This window comes from Temnothorax americanus, unplaced genomic scaffold (genome assembly GCF_048541705.1).
Source record: "Temnothorax americanus isolate GAGA-0224 unplaced genomic scaffold, ASM4854170v1 Scaffold1, whole genome shotgun sequence".
Taxonomy (NCBI): domain Eukaryota; kingdom Metazoa; phylum Arthropoda; class Insecta; order Hymenoptera; family Formicidae; genus Temnothorax; species Temnothorax americanus.
The window spans coordinates 5046025-5068703 of record NW_027509230.1 but is presented as its reverse complement, the minus strand read 5'-3'; the positions used below and the strand labels follow the sequence as shown (position 1 = coordinate 5068703).

Sequence of the window (22679 nt, the reverse complement as noted above, 5' to 3'; positions counted from 1 at the left end):
ATGAGATGGCGAAGGTAGCAAAACATCGCTACTTCGTCGAAATTGTTTCTTCCTGCGGACGTAACCGAACTCTGTTTTCTCTCTCTCTCTCTCTCTCTCTCTCTCTCTCTCTCTCTCTCTCTCTCTCTCTCTCTCTCTCTCTCTCTCTCTCATTTTCTTTCAGAGAGTGACGCAGCAAAGACCTCGAATGTTACATCCTATTAAAAGTTGCGCGATATGTTGCAGATAAAGTGGCACTGATTATTCGCAAATCGCAGTTTTTAAAATCTAATTGTTTTAGACTAATAGACTTTAAACAATTAAATAAGTGCATAATGCAGTGCATTTAAAAATTGCAAAATTTAAAAAAGATATTAAAAAATAAAAAATTGTTACACTTAAAAATGTAATTATATCGTTGTTGCGATTCCACGTTACATTAATAAACTCAGCAAACATATCTCGAAATTAGATGCAAGTTATTAAGTAATTGAATATACCAGCAAATTCAGGGATCGAATTATGATTCGATAAACTGCGGTAAATCAAAACTCGAGGAAATTCATGACTGGAAGTGTCCCGTTAATTCTTGAATGAAAATAGATTCGAATCAATATTAGTTTTGTTATCCCAAGTATTTCCGGTGTCTCGCTATTGTATACGTGAGGACGTTCCTTCCACTGGTCAAAACTTTCCCGAGAATTTACATTCGTGACTCGCTCAACACGCTCAACGCGTTGAAACACGGCTCTATCGTGGGACCAAATTGCGGGCAACAAAACAACGCAAATCTACAGAAATTATTTCTCGTTGGCTCGCCTCAGGATGCTATATATGAAAGCACAGCCATCTAAAGATAAAAATATATCTTGTCCAGGGGGACGAAATTTGAGGTAACCTAGGTGAGGGAAAGAGACGGAGAAAGGAAGAAACGACCTAACGTGATTCCACTCGACTCGGAGTTAATACGTTTTTACAGAATCCCTCTTAAAAGCAGAAGTTTTCGTAACCAGAAAGACGCCCGAAGACCGGACTCGAAGCTCCGCGCGAGCTAAAACACTCGATCCGACTCAAACACTTCGAGTGCCGCAAGTTCTTCGAGAACGCTCGTACTTTATGGCTCTTCTCGACCGATCCTCGAATCTCGAATTCACACCTCTGTGGGCGTGAAAAAACCTCGAAATCGGTACAACTCGACTTTATTCAAGAGCTCGTTTAATTCCGGCCCGAGAACCGATGACCTTTCTCCGCTGTACATGTTTTCACGGTGAACACGACGACCGTGGACTCAATTACGTCGAGTAACGTTAGATGCGGGGGGGATCTTGGGGATTTTCCAAGTCGTGCTTTGTGGCATCCTTGAGTTCCCTGGCACTGTCGCGTTTCCGTGGCACCCGATGCTCTACTATCTTTCGCGTTCGACTTTAATCTTACAAATATCACGCGGCAGGTGCGCGCGTTGAGTTTAAGAATTCTTTTATCGACAGCGTCCCCAATCATGGATGTACTTTTTTCTTTCTTCTAATAATGTACAACTTTTTGGGTTTTAGATATTTTTGAATTCAAGTTATTTAACATATTCTGATATTTAAATGTAATACTAAATTGAGAAAAGTTTTCTCAATTTTTAAGTATTCTCTTTTTTAAAAGTCTTTAGGAAAATGAGAGCTCCACGTTAATCTTTTTATAATTGATAGAAGCGCAGAACTCAAAACTAATAATAAAAAATTTCTCGAAAAAAATTGTTATTGTATAAAAGCAACTCGTAAAAATTTAGATCTTCCTCAGAAAAATAAGAACATGACAAAGAGAAATAGATTTAGTGGCTCTCATATTGTGTTATCGGGAATCGAATATGTTTTAAGAGACATATCACGGAAATGTTGTTAGGTATGGAATGTTGACTATAAAATCAAAAGGATTGTGAGGCTATGTTATAAAGTATATAATCTAGAATAGAAGTAGTTTGTGTCATATGAGAAATTTCGATCGTGAACGAGTAATGCGGGCGCTTTTCGCGCGATTTTATTTCACGCGGAACAATAGGATCCATGTATCACGCGGAATATTCTAAGTATGTCCGGGGAAAAGTTTAAGTATCGTTCCGACGAGGAGCGGAAGAAGGCCGTAACGCGACGGTATCGTCGGAGAGTTGGGACACGGAAAAAGAAATGGCGGACGGTACGCGATTTGAACGAAGGTGGACGACGCCAGGGTGCTCGGTAACCAAGATTTACATTTTTCCGCGGAAATAGGTTTTGCGATAAAAGGATTTGGAATAAAATTTAACTCGGCTGGTGCGCCGACCGGCCCCGGGTAGCTAGGTATTTTGATTTAGTAGTCGTTTGAGACTTGGCAAGCTCTTTGGAGTGGAGCCAACATTTTCATGTTATTTCTCCCTTTCTCGTATCCATCCCTATCCATCGTTCCCTGTCGTTACCTAGCCCTTCTCATCCTTTTTTCCGCTTCGAAACGGTTTACAAGGGGGCACGATTGCGAACGGATACGAATATGTGCGATCAGAGTGCGCATTAACATGATTTTATTCTACTTGGCAAGTTCGAGAAGCATTTTAAATAGTTAATGCGTCTCTGGTCGACTCTGCTGCTTTTCGATATCAGATTTTTAAGATATCGAAGAAGCTCGATCAAAATGAGTGCGAATCTATTGAGCACAGTGCATTAATATTGTCATAAGATATATGCGCAGCTTATATAGAGAACGAGCACGGTGCATCTTGGCATAATGGTTATAGTTCACGGTCCTGTAGGGCGTGGCAAATCCTTTTCCCGCGGGTGAAAATGCAAGGATAAACTTCTTATATCGTGGCGCGTGAGCAGGAGACTGCATGTACCCATTACGACGCTTTACGAGGAGAAACTAGATGGAGATACGGGGGACACGTAAGACACACCGGCCTGTTTTATCTCGGTTTGGCTAAAATCACGGTACGGTACGTGACGGAGAATGGCAATTCGCGTGACGTCGGGCGATTTTAACGCGTACAAACGACCTAACCGAGCGTGCGAATCCTCGCCGCCGTTCTGCAAAACGATCTAGGACGAACCATTAAGGGATCAGAAGCACACTCATCTCATAGATATGCTCGACGAATGCGAGTACACGTGGGTCAGTCTTGTACGACTGCGTTGACATTGAATGCAAATGACCGAGAACCGCGCTTAAGGCGAATAGAGGTATTCTCGAAAGTATTTTCGTATATTCGAGATTAATTCGCATTTTTCATCACGAGACCTGGGAAATTCGATTTCTGAACATTTATATGTATCGTGGCGATCGAAAACCGATTGCGCCAATTTCCACGTGGATAAAAAGCAACGAGTAGAGAGTATTAAACGGTTTGCTTACTGAATGCAGCAGCGGTAACAGGATCGTGTTATCCCGCCCTCATGATATAAGCGTTAAACTAGCGGCAGAAGAAGTCGACAGTCGCGAGCGTCACTTCACTCAACATCCTAAACACCCTACAAGCCTTAATAAAACTACGAGAACTCGTCGTTGCTCTCGACTGTTTGGGGTGAAAGAACGAGCCCGTTCGTGTCTGCAGGGTGTGCTGTGCGGCAGTGGTGGCCAGTTGGGGGAGAAAAAGAGAGAGGCAGAGACAGAGAAAGAGAGAGAGAGAGAGAGAGAGAGAGAGAGAGAGAGAGAGAGAGAGAGAGAGAGAGAGAGAGAGAAAGAGAGAGAGAAGGATCGAGGACGGTTACCGGTGGCAGCGACGACGACGGCGGCGGTAGTGGTGGTGGAGGACGGGTTTACGCTTGCGGCGAGCAAAGTGTTCAGGGACACGAGGCGCTCCGTGTTTCAGGCTCTCTGGGCAAGCCAAGGGAGCTTGCGCACCAGCCGATAGGCGTCGGCTGGGGGTTCGTCGAAACAGAGCCTTAACGGTCTAACAGTGCGACGTCGCTCGTCGCTGTCAACGCACAAACTGCGTTTGCAACCTCGGTTCAATTGCTTAAGATTGGCCGAGACGAGCCTTCGCGTTTGCAAACGATTCGCATATGAACCGAACCGGAGAGCCTTGTTCTAATGATCGCGCAACCTCTCAGAGCTTCAGAGGTTCTATCTCGAGTATAAAGTTCAGCGTCGATTCAGACAAACTATAGTAGGTAACTTGAGTATCGGAGAAGAGAGAATCGCGTCCGCCGGTAGCAGATGTGGGTAATTAGAAAGTTGGTTGTTTACACCGATGCGTTCTGTCGACGTTCAGATAGCGGCGCGCCCGCGTGCCTCCGAAGGAGGCTCGAGCAAAGTTTAAATTTCGTTAGAAATGTTTAACGATTCCGCCAGTTAAGACGCGGCTCCCGCGAGATCTTTCCCAGGATAGAAACCCCCGACACTTTTGCCAGATGTTACTGTTAATTACGATTGCGTATACGTTATAATTGGGCACAAGATAAGCGTGTTTTCGTGTCTTCGCGATTTATTTTCGTCAGCTGGCGTGAGAGAGTAACGCGTGCGTATCGCGCGGTCTGATCAAATACACTCCGCGCAAACACAATCGTCGGAGAAAACACAAAGAAACTCGACGGGGGAACACTACATTATCGTTATCTCTGTAGACGTGAATTTTCTTAGAAAACAGGCAAAGCCAACAGCCGTATTTTAATACGGATCGCGCAATTAGTTCTCTCTGTATTTTTGCAATTTTTTTCTATCAATTAATTATATCAGAGTATGTTACATTTAACTTAACATATTTCCCCATACAGTTGGATGTAATTAATAGTTAATTTTATTCCAAAATATAAATACGACGAATGACAGAACTGTAACTTATACATCTAGCGATCATAGCTAAAGTAGACTGAATATAACACGCGTGCATGAATATGATGCATCCAGACGGCCCGAAATAGCGCATGACGAATAAAGTCGCGTATTGCCGTAATGACATGGGAAAGGCAGAATATCGCATGAGCGGCACTCTCCACCCGTCATCTCACTCCTTCCCCGCATCGATGCAGTTACGGCCATTACAGCATTTTATGGAGTACTTTTATCAGCCAGCTGCGAGCCGAACGACCGAAGAGACGCGGCAGTAGTAATGGAACGCTGTGGTCAGACGCGCCGGCCGCTGATGGAGCGTGGCTACACGTTGATCGACGTTTAACCGCTCTCTGAATTAGAATCACTATATTTCGCTAGTACATTGTGTGTGATCAATTAATTTTTTATACTTTATGCTTCAATGCGTTTTGGCGCATTTATTTTTCATCGATATGTCCACATTCACGCGCCCGGAGCCAATTAAAACTCCTAATGAGCGATTAAAATTGTTACATATATATGTGTCACGTATATCGAGATAAAATCTGGAAAATCTTGTCGCGCTAAGCGAACTATATATCTTCTCTCTCACGCAGCAAACGTGTTAAATATTTAACTAGATATACTATCATCGTGTGAATTCAGATCAAAATGCAGATTATATTTGCCCGAGTAAAGGAGAAAGAACACGACGACGAGAGATTACATCTCGCCATGATACGATCGTGTAGGAGCGATTAATATTCTATCTTAATGGATCCCATTCGCGTAGCACAGAGCCGTTTGAAATTCTGCAGTGGCTCTAGCAAGTCCGGAGTCAGATTGCAGTCGGGGAATGGCACATCGACCATTAACAGCCTATTCTATAAATTTCGATCGGTCTTTATGGTGATCGTTAAAATCGGCGCACTCAACAGAATCGGTAGCCGGGGATAAAAGCTGATCCGGATGAATCACGATTCGAAGCAGCGTGCTTGTCGATGACGAGCAATGATGAGGATAGAACCGAGTTCATGGCCTTTGGGCTTTATAAAGTTCATAAAGCGCCAGAGAGTAAATCCGTTGAGGCGGTTCGTTCGGCCAATTCTCTTCGACTTAAGCCGCAACTGCTCGCTATTATGTAGCTCAAAAGTTCTAAGATATTTAGGACGATCGTATTACGGATTACACGGTTCTTTGAATATGCGTATCTTGCGATAAATTAATGTGCCGACTCGCATTAATTACTCGCTTCTCGTTCATAATACGCGTCAGTGTAACTAATCGCAGATAATCGCGGGTTCATTTCGAATTATTCAAGAATTATACGTCGGCTTTAATCAACAAACGGATGAAGCTGCTATCGGCGCAAACAATGCGCGCCGAGTATTTATTACGGCAGCTAATACCGGTTTATTGGGATGTAAAATGAGGCGACTTTGTGCTGACATATTCGCTTTTGCTCTCGCTCGCGTTTACTGACGTCAAATAGCTTGATAGGACACACTATATGTTTTTCAAGATAGACGAAAAAGTTTGTGTAATAGTTACTAATTATTATCTAATTTAATGTATAAAATACATAAAGTGTTACGATAACGTTATTTAAATTTAATTTTAAAAATGTATATCAGTAAGTCACATGTAACGTGATTGAAAGCGCGTTGTATTTACTGGAAAAAAAATTTAACTTAAAATAACACGGAGCTATTAAGCTTGAGAAAATACATCTATTTTTTTATTTTTACATTAATTTAATTAATTAATTATCTCTGATATAAAAAGTATTAGAAATGACGGAGTTTCTTTTAAATTAATATATTTAAATGCGATGTATTCTGTGTAAATAAAATCTCGAATTATTCAAGGCAGATAGATATGTTTTACGATGCGTTATTACAGCATAATTCTCGTCCTGATAAATTGTATAATCTTGAAATTACCGACGATGCGACGACTGTTTTTAATGATATAAACTACGATTGGCTTTCGTAATGCTATCGCCAGTGGCTGTATAACAAACAGTAACGCGCTGATTCAGTTTTCGGCCAAATAGTTCTCTATATAACCGCTGAATATGTAAACAAACATGGCAATTGGTAAAAACGGCGGTCTGTTCAATAAATCTCGGGCAATAAACATAACATTGGAAACTGAGTAATGTGTTTTCGTATCGTTTGTCAAAATTGAATTCATCAACAAAGTGACTGATCATGGTATATCATTATATGCAAGAGAAAAAAAACAACCTCGTAAAGAATTTCGTAATGTTTGTCACTTTTGTGAATTCTATATATATTTAGATATATTTTATTTTTTAATTTCAGTATTAAATAATTACAAGTTCGTTTGTTAATTAAATAAAATACCAAAGGTAAATCAAATGTTAGCCTTCCAATTAAGTCATTAGAGAAATTGTAAATTTATGGTTAGCCGTACAATCCGGGAGACGCGGCCGTAAAAACGTCGGAGAAGTATGGTTTATTTAGTCAACACTCTCGCTCTTCCAACTTACGACGGCTGTAAACGGCGCATACGGTATGTTTGACGTTTCGGATGCATTTATGAAAACAGGAATGCAACAACATCGACATCGAGTTGCCAGCGAGCTCAGTAAAAGCGAGCTGCATTCGGCACATGTGACTTGTTCGCGACGTGTACATCCGTTGGAAAGCACTCGTGGCGTACGTTTTCGATGTATATACGTTCGTTGTGTAATAGCATCGAACTGCTATGGAGCTCCGTAAATGTCTATGCCCTTTGAAACTTCTCGCACGACGCGAAGTATGTAAAATTTGTCATTCTTCTATCTTTCTTACTTCTTCCTATATATAAGTATATGTATGTATATATACACACATATATATATTATATATATGCATTTTAGTATGATAAGTATGTAATGTTGTCTAATATAAATATAATTTTATTTATATATAAAGAACACACACATATACACACAAAATACATATTTAGCAAAGATTTTACATTTTGTATACGTACATATTTTGTATTTTGTATATGTACAAAATATAAAATCTTTAATATGTATTTTGTGTGTGTGTGCGTTCTTTATAAATAAATAAAATTATATTTATATTAGACAACATTACTCATCGTATTAAAATGTGAAAGACACTAAATAAAAGTAGAGAAATAGGATGTTTAGCAACTTTGTGTCGCGATATAACTGTAATATTTCAAAAAATTAGTTGATTACTTTTTTTAATTATTCGGCAATAATTCATTCGGCTACCGTATGTTCGATACAACGCAAATATGCGGCGCAACACGCGTACGCATGTCTTTCTTCGATCTCTGTTTCTCTCCTTTTCTCTAATATCGCGGCACTAACAAATTGTATATCTGGCTTGACATCCTGGCGGGAGTATGTGGACGCAAGGTTGACACGGAGTTACAAGCTGCTGGACACAAATGGGCTCCGCTGGCGCGCCTGTCGTGTCTCCGCGCGAGAGTACCGGGCGGAGCGCCGTTATGCACCCTCGGCGCATCAGGTCTATCTATTTAGCGGGTAGCGATGCGGGTTGAGTAGCATATGTATATGTATATGAGTCAATTAGCATACAAAACAGTTGCATTTACGTTGATATTAGACCCACGGCCGTCGCGCTCAGAGAGCGTCGCCGAGCGCGCTCGACGCTTTATTAAGCATATCTCTCAAAACCACCGGCCAACCGATCGATCGAACGACTATCGCGTTGGCCCGCGTCCCAAATCCCTTTCTTACGATTACAAATTTGCCCCGCGTCGCAAATGAGATGCGACCAGCAATTGCATTGTTGCGCGAAACCGCCGTCGCCAAGTATTTATGACGCCGTGCAGCTTCTACCGTATGACGTAGGAAACATTATGCAGAGATTTCATCTCAAAGTGAGGAGGTTAATTTGGTTTTAATTCTATGTTTAGTTAAAGTGACGTACAAGATGGATCTCCATTTTTCTTCACCATCCAGATTTGCGATCTTCATCTTCACATGTGTAAATATTTTGTATCTTATAGATTTGTATAGAAATTAATGCGCGAGCACTTCTCAATACATTACAGTTATTTCCTTAGTTTTGCCAAATGCAGGATGAACTGTAAGTCGACGTTTCGGTAGTTTCGGGTGTGACGTACGTGTAAAATTAGCGACCATCCCGCCGACGAGAATGACGGCTTTGAAATTCTTGTTCGAGTGACTTTCGCAGCTCGAGCGTGATCGACTGCTCGCAAACTTAGCTCATTATATTATGGGGATAACGAGGTAAACTAATTGTGCCGCCGATGCGAAACTTCTGAATCAAATTAAATCGGCGGAATTCATAATTTTCCGAAGGCGAACGACGGAGACAAAGTGGGACGAGCTCTCGCGCGGGCTCGCAAACCTCGGCTGCGTCGTAATTGTAAATCGCGTTTCGCGCCGAGAATTGGCCACGAAAGACGATGACGCCTACCGGCCGATGGCTGACAATGTAATAAATCTAATAATTGGAAGTCGTATTGCATGGCGAGAGGCACGTGCTAATTGGATGGCGAATGGATTCGTGTATATAGTTTGAGGAGAACAATGCGACGTGTGACATATAGTTTGCGCCATAATCGGTTTCAAGGATGTCGCGCGTATATCAAAGTCCACGATTTTATCGATAGCTTTTATCGAAACGACTGCACCCATGAGCCACAACGCGATTTGAATGACACTTAAAGCGATGATTCGACGCGCACGATCTAATTCCGCGAGCGGAGCCCAAGTTTGTTCGTAACATTATCGCACGGTGGAAAAGTGTCAGCCGACACATTGGTAACTATCGGGTTGCGGGTCGACCGGCTTGTAACGTGATCTTCTAAAGGGGATGTACGACGACGAACGGACAGCTCGAAAAGAGCGCACGGCATGCACGGGATCGATCGCGTGATTTGGTAAACAGTCGCGGTAAAATCAAGTCCTCTTTACAAACGGTAATGTATCCTGAGTTACATGGATCGCAATTGAAAGCATGAGAAAATAAAAAAAAAAGATAAAAAATAAAGACAGGAAGATGAAGAATCTAAAAAAAAAATCAACGATGATATTGAGTATTATATATAGGAAACAATGTTGAGAGATCGACAGATTTGTTATCAGTGTAAAATTTCTAAGAAAACAATCTTTGTTTCCATCGTGAAAAGTTCAACGTTTATATTCAATATTTTTTACAAGCGTCGTGTAACGATGCAAATCATTATAGCAACTTTTGCGAAAGATTCACATTTTAAATATTAACATCAAACAAGCTGTACAATATAGCTTGTCGATTAACTTAATCTTGAAGAAAATACGGCTTGACAAAACCGTGAATTTTCCCGTTAACCAATCGATCGACGATGCCGTTGTCGAAAGCAACCGATAAAATATTCGTAGTCATGAAGAAGGAGATCCTTGGTCGCGCGCGGAAGAAAGGAAATCACAGGGCGTAATGGGTTATCGGCCCTCAACCGGCAGGGTGGGGTTCCAATCACTTAGCTAATCACGTCGGTGGTGGCCGACTGCCACTCGTACAGTCGCTCGACAGGGTCTCGACTCGTGCTGTGCTCGCCTACGTTTATCGGACACGTCCCCACCTGATTCCTAAGGGTGTGTACCGACGTCGCTAACTCGACTTAATGGCTCGCTTGCGCGCCCCTTTTGTATCTGCGCGAAAGGTCGATGAAAAGTCACCACTCATCGTTGAAACGTAACGAGGTCACAGATTACGCCCTCCGACCTCGTCGTGAGTCTACCTGAACCACTTTCTCTGTGAATTTAACTTTGATAAGAAGTTAATAGTAGGTGCGTTGACTGATGTTTTAGCTCAGGAATAGAAATGTAAAGTGCGATTGATTTTTTGAAGAATGTCAGAGAAAGAGAGAGAGAGAGTGCAAATCGACTCTATGAAATTGAATTCGTTTTTCAATTTCCAGTAAATCGTTTTTCCCGACGTCGTATTTGGAACAGCGGAAAGATATAAAAAAGGAGCGAGCTCGTTAAAGTAACGAACGTGCCATCGACAAAGCCAAGATAAAGCCGAGGCGAAACATTATCCTCTCCTTTTCGTGCCTACGTCGCGCTATGGGCATGCACATGCGAACGGGAATGCATCGCGTATATCATTTTGTGGACATACGATGCGATTGAATTGAAGTTCCGACTGGGAAAGCGTTCTTCGTCGACGATAAAACGATTCACGACTGTATCACTGTACATTAAAAAATAGAGAAGACTGAGGATGTGTGTGTGGGAAAAGATACATGTAAAAGAGCCGAAAGAGAATAGAGTACAAGAGAAACGCAATGGCGAGCAACAAAAGAGAGTCAGTTCATAGAAGAAAAATGCAAAGCAAATGAAAAAAACTAAGAGAAAAAGGATCTGCGTATAAAAAAGAAATAAAACGGAATATATAATAATGTAAAGAACAGGAACGAAAAAGCGCGTAAAATAGGACAAGTAGATAACTCGAGCGTGTACTATATCGCTTTGTAAAAACAATTTAAATAGCTAATTAGCGCACAAAAAAGGTAAAAAGAGATAAAAGTTTTCAACAATAACCTGGTCATCCATGATCATAATATGCAAGATGAGAATCGAATTAAAGCAACGATCAGGCGCATTTGCGCACAAAATATATGAAGAGATAAAGGCGGTAAATATGGTGGAGAACGAAAAATACGACAGAGGACGGCGAGCGTGCGCCTGTTGGTTTTATTTTTAATAAGAGAGAAATGGAAATGCCCGTGCGAGTCCGGACGCGCGCGTTATCAGGTTGCATAATTATCAATGAAGACCGATGCATATTTCATGCCGCGCTGCGCCGCGCGAGCTTTTACATTGCGCCGCGAACGGAATGAATGGATGTATACTGCACGGACAGTGATAGCGGCACTCATAATTACCCGCCGCAAGATCGGACTGCGCCGATGTAATAAATGTGCGCGAGAGCGCAATAAACGTCGAGTGCGCCGGATGACAAATTGTCAAACAATATCCGTGCCATCGAGCGCAGTGATTAAGGACGGAACGACGATTAACCCTGTAACGACGAGTTTAGTTCTCCCTTTTCCCCTTTCCTCCTCAGCTCCGAAGGAATCGAGAGTTCGTATAGTCGGGCACAACGATGAAGAAATTGTCGCCGAAAAGAACGCAATTTTTCGCGACCCGATGTGGGATTACGGGTACTCGAGATACGAGAGCGCGATATTACGTTTCTCGCGAAAGCAGATGTCCGACTTTAAGCCGTCTTTCAGACGTTTAATTTAATTTTGTCCGTTTGGTAGCGACATCGTTTTGCATGAACTGAATTTAAATGAAGCCTGTCACGTTAGATATATATTTTCATCATTGCAACGAATAGTAACATTCTTTATACCGCAGGAACAAAATATAACATACTTTTTATAGAATATCTATTATTATTTTCTAGAATATTCAATTTTGAATCTGTTTCTACTTTTTCTTACCATGTATAGCTTTTTCGCGAAGATGGAAAAAAATCATGCCCGGCGTTATAACGTTTTTATACACGCGCTATTACGGGAATCGCGTGAATCGCAACTGCTGCATCTTATCTCAAATGTTACTTTTTTGTCTCGCACGCTTCGACTCGGCTCGTAGCGTCTTAATGCGAATCCGAAGGGTTTTCCGTCGCTCGGGACGTGAGAAATTAATGAGAACGCGCGTGGCACAAATTCGACGGAAGACGGATTATTTGCGGGGTGCGCTATCGCGCCTCATGGCTCACCCTCGCAAAAGGTGTTTTCTTTGACGGCGCGAATCGATAACAAGGCCATTAACGGCGCAGAGCAATTTCACGCGGAGAAACGAAAGCGAAAAGAGAAGTTTAATATTTATCGCGGCGATAATGGATTTTATAACCCGCTTTGAAGAGAGGAAAAAGAGGTCGAGAGTAAAAGAGAAGAGAGAGAAAGAGAGAGAAAGAGAGATAGATAGGAAAATAGATTCGGGTGGAAGGTATACTGGTATATTGTACGCTGCATTAGCTCGGGATGCTGGTGTTGTTTCTGTAACTTTTCCAAATCAATTATTTACGGACTCGTTAAGGACCATTGTTTTCCACTGTACCACGTCTAGGCTGTCTCTGTCTTCCTTATTTTTCTCGAATAATTCTAGTCAAGCAAATGAGACTGCAATATCCCCGTAACTCTCGTGTACGTTCATAAATAAATGAATAAAATAAGTCAGCAATTTATAAAGTTTAAGTTAAATACGACTTTGTTCTTAAAGAGAATAATAGTGTTGTTATTTTTGTTATCTCATTGCATGCATTATATAATTGCTTTAATTTCTTTTGAAATGTTAATAGTCATAATCTTTTACACATTCATAATTGAATAGTCGAATTTGCATTTCGTTACGTAAGATTCTATTCGAAAATCAGATTTTGCAGTCACGTCAAATCTTCGTGAATCATCTTCTGCATGTATTTTCCTCGAAAAGAAACCATGTATATGTGTGTGTGTGTGTGTCCTACGTAGATGTGTTTTGTGTATGGATGTGTGGCTCGACAGTCACGCGATGCTCAACCCATGTCCCATTCACTGATGCGCTTTCATTCATCGACAGTGCGAAATGTCAAACGAAAGAGAGCGAATACATCGCAACGAGTTTGTCTACTTAATTGCCGAAAAAGAGCGTGAACTAATCGATCGTTCTGATAATTCTGATCGCAAAGCTTTTATCGCGAAATACGACCGGACATCTACTTCTTTCGTCCCTACATCAGCCATATTTAACGAACATAGCGTGCCGAGTAAACTCTCGTGTCGTGTAATATACACGCGACGCACCATAATTATAAGTGATTTACATCAGATTTTAATTCGATACAACAGGCCACTGCAAACGCGTTGAAAATGCAATTCTAATCGGTCGACGTTATCGATAATAGGGCGTTGTCGATGTGTATATATACGCTCCTTAATTACTTACTATAAATAGAAGATGTTTCAAGGAAAGCAAAAAGTAATTGTTAAATATGCGCTAGTAATCACTTTGTAGCAAAATGAGAAAACGACAAAAAGAAATACAAATATACATAATTGCGGATCGGAAGTTTGCTCTGTGCCGGCAAAATATGACTTTTAGTCGGTTATAAATGTACATCAGGAAACGTACAAAGAAATTACCACAATTTAGTTTTAATTGAAATCTATTTAAAGCAATTGCAATAATGATTTTCTGTTCGTTCTTAAATATAGAATAGAATATTCCGCTTCTAAAGTATCTTGTTGCATGTATTTGTGACATGTAATTAAAAATGTAGAAATTTAAAAAACTATGATTAAGCAGAAAAATTTCGTAAAATCTAGCAAAAGGGTGATATTCACTCATTTTGTCCGACAAAAGTTGAATTTAATGTTCGAGAAATACGATCCTCGAACGTATAAGTGCTCCTTTACGACGATCGCGCACACGTACGGTCCATGACTTTAAATCTTTTAACGCGGCGATTGCATGTTTTCAGTCCAGATTGCTTCCGAAAAAATAAAGCTAATCTTAAAAGCACATCGTCGCTTTTTTACACGAGCGTCGTTGCACACACTACAAATATTTTACCATTCGTAAAATCCCATCGTTGCACGTCATATTTTGGCCTTTACTTATGTCGCATCAAAGCAATTTCTCTTGATTGCAAAATATGAAAATAACTAAGGAAAGTAGGTAAACATCGAAATATTTATTTTACTAATTATTATTGAAAGATATAATGCTCCTTCAAATTCATATATTATCTATACATTTTTGGAATTTAATACTATCTTCAGATATTTCAAAATTTAATACATTATTCTAAGAAAATGTATATTTTTAACGAAAATTATTCAGTCGTCAATGTCATGCGTTAATGAGATAAAGTTGAGATAAATTTTTTCGCTTTCGATTATCAAGCTAAATCATATGAGATGATCGATACGCTGGAATGCGAAGCACGAGCGAATAAGTTCAGAAATATTAGCCGAGAATAGCGCACCAATATTAGTATCGGTGCTGACTGTCATGCAATATTTAATTATAGATCGTTGAATATGAACGACGTTATCCGCGCTCATGTCCCACAATTAACAATGTGGAATAAATTTTAACCTTTATCGCACCATCACACAACGTGTTTTTTACACTTTCGTAAGATAGAGAGAAACATTACGCAACGATACTGTAAATATATCATAGTAGTTCTATTTTAGTCATATAACATGTGCAACGCATGCGTTTGTGTGAAAGGACTAAAACTCTCGAAGCTGGATGCGGTTACACAAGAATGCGTAACGAATACAAGCGTGCGGTGTAAGTTGTAATATGTAACTGGAGCAAAAAGAACAATTGTCAAGGGCTAACATCCGCGCAAAGGGCGGTAGGTAGGTGTCGTTCAACAACGTAATAGCCAGACGCGGCGCAATCGTGCCAACAAACTCAGCCGTGACGACGACCCTTAGGACCGTCCTTCGCTCGGTTGCGGAACAGAGAGAATAGGAGTGGCACGCGAAAAAAAGAGAGAGAGAGAGAGAAAGATCTCGGAAGAAAGTTCGAAACATGCGTGCGCCATAGCAGACGAGACGCACGCAGGTATAAAGAACGAAAGAAGATGAGGGCGGGGAAACGACGAGAGCGCGGGAGGGAGAGGGAGAAAGCTGTTTCACGTCGGCGAGCGGAGGAAAGAAAGAAATGGGTCACATTAAAGGTTCATTAGGGCACGGCGGCTGGTATCTGACCCAAATTCATATTTTCCATAGTGACGGGCGTGGGACGATGGAGGGGAGCGGTAGGGTGAGAGTCGGGTGTGTGTGTAGGTGGTCGGTTTGCTTGAGCACGCCGGGGGTGGGTGGTTGGAGCGGTATGGCGGGGTTGAGCCGAGGGTGAGCGGGCGAAAGCGGTGGTGCGCGTCTGTGTGTACGTGTGCGCGAGTGTGTGCGCGCGCGTGGAATGGGTGGGTATTCGGGTGGATAGGACAGGGTTGGTGCGTTCCTGCCACGAAGGGTCGTGGTACGCTGGTACGCAGGCGTGCGGGGCGCCGGTGTCTCCCTCCCTCCTTTTTACCCTCTCACCCCCTACCCCTCGTATAGCACGGAGCTCGCATGTTCGGGCGGGGAAGCGTCGCGACGCCTGCCGTCGGCTGCACAGTGCGGGCCCGGACGCCCACCAAGTAGTACGTTCACGTTCTGATCGGACCGTCGAGGATCTCGCTATCGTCGCTTCTCTCTCTCTCTCTCTCTCTCTCTCTCTCTCTCTCTCTCTCTCTCTCTTCCTCTCTTTCTCTTCCTCTTTCCCTCTCTTTTCCTTTCTCTGTCCATTTCTCATCTTCTCTTTCTCTTTCGTTCTCCGTCTGCCTTACTCTGATGCATTATCTTCCTGTTTTTCTCTATGTCCCTTTTTTTCCTCTTCCGATGCATACATTTATCTCCGTGCATACATACACACACGTATACTCACGCATACGCATCCTACAATTTTTCGAGCGGTGCCGCAGCTGCGGCAGAGTGCTGCTGCAAGGAGACGTAGCCCAGCGTGTAAGCCAACATCCACGACGAACCCTCGACAGGGACGAAGCTAAAGGGTCGCGCTTCCCCGGTAGACCGCTACGACCAGTAGTCACGGCCGCCACTCGACGCGTGGTCGTACGTGACGGGTCACCGCGCGCCGCAGTAGAAACGTCACGCGACAGTAGAAACGCCGCTGGATACGGCCGAGCACGGCACAAGGAGAGACGGTAACGTCAAGTCAGACGTGCCGCAAGAGAGACAGTAGCGTGTGGTCGAACGCGTATCACACTAATAGATATGCCATCACAAACAGACCAGACGATTTACTGCCGTAGGCTGTGCATTACGAAACGACGCGTGTGTTTCAAACAAAGATCGCGATGTAATATTCGGCTAATAAAATATTCGTAATTATTTTTTCGACGCGTCTCAAGAACAGCACGTTTGATGTTTATGCGCAACTGGTTATAAATCGCGGCTCTCCATAGAGATGTACAAAAACGATAGAATTGACGTAAACGGAAAACGTCAAACATCGAAGATTGCCGTATTCCGGAGGGTTTTGAGACGTCTCTTAAAGGGGCGCGTTCGCTTCGATCGTTCGATAACAAATGTGATCTCGGAACGAGCCTCGAATTGTCGGCAAGAGGCACGTCTTTTCGTGCGTGCAGTCAGTGGTGAATTGACAAGAATAGCACGACTCGCGGCGTGAGGACTTGTTGGGCACGGAGTTTGTCCATTGTCAGTCTAATAATAGCGGCGTGTTGAAGAGATATCGGCTGGCCTTCGAGGGCACGTCGACTTTAAAACACGCGGACGCTTCGGACGACGTCCGACGGACGTCGACGAGATGCGCTTCTACCATTTCCTCGCAATAAAGTCTCAAATCACGGTAGTAATCTGAACTGTGAGCGCATCAAACTGTTTCCTCAAGTATGACGGCTACGTCTTTCGTTGCAGCTCGAGTCAAGGTTAAAAAGCGTCGGAAACTATTTCTGACGCTCAAAGAGCTTGAGCTCGTGCTCATTGGATATTGGAACCCTACGAATCGGAAGTTCAAAACCGTGTCTAAGTTAACAGCGACGGAAGTTGTTCAAACTCTATCTCTCGGCTTTTGTAACTGTGCGTAGGAGTCTATCGGAACTCGATGCCTATCGTTTGCAGTCAGATACGTCTTCTCTCTCTCGAAATACTTTCTCTGTTTTATTCTCACATTTAGCGGGAATATGCTTTTTTACTATTTGAACAGTTGGTACTGGATTTTTGAAATCGTAAATCAAACATCGGACAAAATAATAAGCAGTGATAATCTGTCATTGAATTTCTTCGATAAAATCATCCGCCTAACTGACTCGTATCCGCAAAGTATTCCGAGCGTAAACAAAATTACTCATCCGGTTGTGCTCTCTTCGTCACCGTTCGCTTTTACACCCGGCCGAGCAAGCGCCTCTGAATTATTAATCTCAAACGGCTTGCTTTACTGCGAGACTAATTTAAAACTCAACTTCATTAGCAGCCTAAACTTTTCTTGTTAGAGCAAAAATTAAGAGAGCCGAGATAAATCCTTCAATTCAACTTTGACCGTCGTTTCTTCGATATTCAACGTGAACTGCGCCAAGTCTGCTCTCGGTTGAGAGGCGTTAAACATTCATTAATATTTTCGATCGTTCCCTCGTTATTTATTCCGAAGGAAAAATCCTTCGCGAGATATCTCCGACTTTATTTTTACATGAACGGTTCTCGGCTGCAAGTAAAATAATCGCCCGCTCTTGACATCTTTCCACGATATCGTTAGAATATTTTCGAAAGATAGAGGTTACTCGCGAGAGATGACCCGATGCGTATCTTGAGAATCGAAGGTGATGGACGAGCGTTAGAATTAGCGCAACGTCCTAAGACCGCGTCTAACTTTAGATCGCTTATTTTTGCGCGCTCCTATAGACCGCGGTATAACGTCGTGTCATCCAAATAGAAATCCCGACCGATCTCTCCGCGGCGAGTCGGGCCTTGAAGAGCCGTTCTCGTCGTCTCTCTCCTCGTCGATCGTCACCAAGCTCGGTACTTCGGTTACGGGACGATATACGGGACGAGACGGCTCGATTATCGTCGGACACGAGGCAAGAAAATCGAAACTGGATAAAAGTGAAACGGTAAAAGCGGACTGACGACGGGCTAAAAGTTGAATGGAACTTAAAATACGGTATTCGATATCGAGCCCGTTACCTATCGACATTTACCCGGCGCGTATGCATATTCCGCTATGCGGAATATTGCATGAGAATTCGCTGGGTATATGCGCCTTTTCGCTCGAGAGTTTGTCAGTTTCGCGTGTCGAATACCTAGAATATTAACGTTGCGTCAGTCAACTTCCGTTAATTCGTAAATTCGAGCCAGTTCAATCGTTAGCGTAATTGGTGTTTTCGCACCGCGCGCTGTCAATCTCTTTGAGTAGCAATGATTTCGAAACGATAATTGGCTATAATTATAATCAACGTGCAGATTGATCATTGCCACAAGTGCAGATTTTGACACTAAACACCGCGAAATTCGCTACGGGGAAAAAAGTGATTTTATGAAAAGACTCGCTCCGGATATAGGCCGGTAGATATTCCGTCGCCGCCCCTCCTTCATCTATCCTCTCTCTCTCTCTCTCTCTCTCTCTCTCTCTCTCTCTCTCTCTCTCTCTCTCTCTCTCTCTCTCTCTCTCTCTCTCTCTCTCTCCCCTTTCTACTCACACACAACTCACGCACATCCGCGTACACATAATACACGCAGCAGTCGCGATTCGCCGTCGTCGACGAAAATATCATCGACCAAGCGAACGAAGCGAACGAAGCAGAGTGCCGCAGAACAGTCCAACGAAACTGGGAACTTCGACGACCGTCCAATATCTTCCGTGATTCGTTAAGGCGATTTTTCAATTTGTTGCCTCGATCCGTTCGCAAACCTCTTGAAGAACAACATCAAGTAGATGCAAAAAGAAATATTGTTGCGCTTATCGTATTAACGGTGTAAAAGTTTCTTCACGATGACAACGACCTTGCTGTTATCGACATTCTTTGTACCCTATCGAGCTATGAATCCAAGGAGAGCCTATTTTATCCGATTCGTGGAGTGAAGTATGTATGTACGAAGCCAGGTGCGCGCCCTGGCATAAAACATCGCGCGTCGTTGCATAATTTTTCTAAAAATACGCGAAAACGGGACGTTCGCGAGAGAATCGCGCGAGCGTCTGAAATATTCGCGTCGCGACGACGACACTCGGCGCCGGCTCGCGTAATCACGAATGCGGAATGGTGCAGTGCTACATTCAATAATTCGGCGACGATATACGATGGTCGACTGTGAATGGTGGTTATTGTCTTGCTGTAAAATAGTGTCGCGAGAGTTTCGTACGAAAGAAGAAGAACGCGAAGCTTGGTATACGTGTTGTGCCTATTTCAGAGTGATGCAACTCTCGGTTGCCGTCTTTGCATCGGAAACTGATTCAGGGCAGAATCCAGGGCGTTCGGCGAGCCCGGAGGATCGGCATCAAGGTATGAGCTCGAGATCAATGGACGACGCCTCGTACGCGAGGCGTATCGCATTGCCATATTTGACGTTGGTCGAGCGGAGACGTTTTATCGAGACCCTCGACTCTCCTTCCGTTCGCGAGGATCGCGCAGAATCCTCTCCTCCTCATGCCTCACCCTCTGTTCTGCTTCGCTCCATTCGCCGCTGATTTTCGTTTTTTTCCGCGGTATACTGCCATAATCGACTAGAAATTCGTTACTCTCGATGAAACGCGCGACGGCTACGGACGAGCGGGACCAGCGACAAGACTTCGTGCATGGTCGCGAGATATATTTAAACGCACGCGTCTCGTGTTACTCGCGCATCATGCCGGGCCTAGAATAGTTATTCGCACGCGCGCGCGCGCGCACGCACGCGTCACATTCCCTCCGATTTCTTCTCGACGCAATAACGGCGCGATCGTCGACGTTTGGGATCCATCCTGTCGCATACGAAATGATACCTTTTTCCGGAGCATGCTTCACAAACGTTACCATCTTCAATATTCGGCGCGTCAAGAAAGATTTTCTCGAAATTCCACGCTGATTCTTCACGTGAGATTCTGTCAAGCTCGCTTGACCTGGTATCGGCAGATTGCAGAAATGGCTGTAACGCGAGGGCGGCAGGACGGAAGGCGTAGAACGACGGTGAGGATGGCTCGGCGGCTCGAGTCGAGGTCCATTGTTGCCGTCTTAATGTCCCTCTTCCTGCCAATAACCTCCCTTCGTTCTGTCGCCGCGCACAAAGACATCCTTAATGGTCGCCCGGAAGGCACCGGCGCGGCTTAAAGACACGATTCTGATCCCGCTTCTCCCTTCCGCAACGAACGTATACGATAACGCTATTGTCTCTGTCAATCCACTTCAAACCGTGTCCGAAATCGATCGCTCTCTGGATTGTCGACATTGATATTTGTGTAACTTTCGGAAGTGTCACTTTGCTTGAATTTCATTCTCTTTGCTTCGACGATCGACGTACGGACATTTTCAAAAAAATGCAAAGAACAAAAATATAACGAAACGATACTTTTTCAAGTGGTCGTTGTGCGCTCGATACGTTTCTTTCCTCTTCGGCTAACCGCCGTGCCCGCCTGTCGATCCCAAACGTCGACGGTCTGTCATAATGTCGGGTAAAGTCCGGAAGTAAAGGTCAGCAATTAGCCACAATGTAACGCGGTGCGCGCTGCTATCGGCTAGTACGGATCGAGAGGCACAAAATGTCACGAGCAGAATCAGAGGCGCCGACGATTCTGCGTTCGACATTCACGGATGGACGAGCACACGGAGCACACAGAGCGAGTGAGCGTAAGAGGTAACGCGAAGTCGCGCGGATTCCGCGACTCGTTCGGGAAGGAAGCTACGCGAGCCTACGCGAACCAGCAAGAGAGAAGATGGACGCAAGCGAGAGCCCCCATGTAATGTTAAGCTTAGCTGGTTGAACACGGGTCAAATATATCGCCAATTGACGCATTTGGTCCCCTTCAACCAGCTGTAGTTGACATTAGACATCAACCCCGAGAGATCGCCGACACGACATACGATCGCCGCCGCCGTTCATCCAGTTAGTGCGAGTTCGTGACTGTGAGAACAAAGTGACAGTTACCAACCGTCCGGACAACTTGGACAGTAGTTCACGAGACACTAGTAAAGATGCATACATTTTCGAAAAAACTAAAGCGGCGTTATGTAAGCTGAACTGTGTGCGATTTTTACGTATATTCTAGTAGCACGTGGAAGCGTACCGGTTCACACACGTGGCATGGGAAATAAGATCCATAAGTTGATCGTAAACGCCCGTCATTGGTACGCAGGCAATAAAATGGCTGTGTTGTGTTAGCGTGCTCTTGTGTATGGCGAGATTGAGATTATCGAGCACTTGTGGACAGGACAGGCAAGAATATCAAATCGGTGACGTTTTGACAAAAAAGGCTTTTTGCAGAAGGTAACGTGTAACGTAAGGAATATCAGTGGAATTCTAAAATATATTGGCCCATTGAGTTCCACTTTGAGACTTCGACCGTGCTCGCTTTTATCGTTTTCTAAAATGGACAAGTATTATTAACTTCGAATTTCTTTGTCGAGCGTCGAGTGAGTGAGAGAATGAAAGAAAAGAAAAATTACGTATAAGATATCTGCGATATCAGTGAAATAATAAAATAATTGTAAGAAGCGTTATGTATACATATGTATAAATTAAGATTTATATATATTTAAGCCTCTCTTGGGGATTCGGTGCAGAATCAATTTGACAGAGTTGACAAATGAATGATCCATCATATTATCCGACATTTCATTTGAGCTTGCTATAGCGACGACGTTCATGTCTACGTCCGCTTTACAGCCATCGACAGGATTCGTCGGAACGATACTTTCCCGTGAGCTTTAAAAGCTCCCTGAGTCACGGCGTTTGTTGAAAATTTACTGCAGCGGCGTAGTTCCGCGCGATAACTGCCGCCTGTATAAAAGTTAAGTCTACGAATAACGGCTAGTATATAAACGATCTTACGACTCTCCGGGCACTTATATCCGACAGAATCGCCTCACTAAATCCGGATTTCGTCATTAAATCCCCTTTTGTGGCCGGTTCTCTCGGTACTGGAAACTACAGCGGGCTGTTCCGGCGAGCAGTCTCGTAGTGTGCAGCAAATTGCTATTGCGACATGTGATATATATCGCGCAAACATATAGTAAATCAACAAATCCGAAAGTAAGTTGAGGGGGCAAAAATTAATGAGAAGAAAAATAATAAAAACCTGTTATATTCCGAGAAGAAGTTGTTTGAAACGCGTAGAAATATAATGTTAATATATAGAATATTCTCAAAGAAAAAAAAATTAAATAGGCCAAGTACGCTAGATAAGTAGGATTCGT

The 22679-nt window shown here is 43.2% G+C and overlaps 2 protein-coding genes across 2 annotated transcripts in view; one reads left to right on the top strand and one right to left on the bottom strand.

The window, feature by feature from the left end:
* The window catches only part of Mib1 (E3 ubiquitin-protein ligase mind bomb 1), a 369291-nt gene that overhangs the window by 144177 nt on the left and 202435 nt on the right, over nucleotides 1-22679 (bottom strand). The gene's annotated exons all lie outside the window — the stretch shown is intronic.
* The window catches only part of LOC143897439 (uncharacterized), a 188004-nt gene continuing 181193 nt past the window's right edge, over nucleotides 15869-22679 (top strand). Inside the window, exon 1 of the mRNA XM_077406129.1 lies at nucleotides 15869-19793. Coding sequence (XP_077262255.1) covers nucleotides 19544-19793 — 250 coding nt within the window. The 5' untranslated portion in view covers nucleotides 15869-19543. The remainder of the gene's footprint in view (nucleotides 19794-22679) is intronic.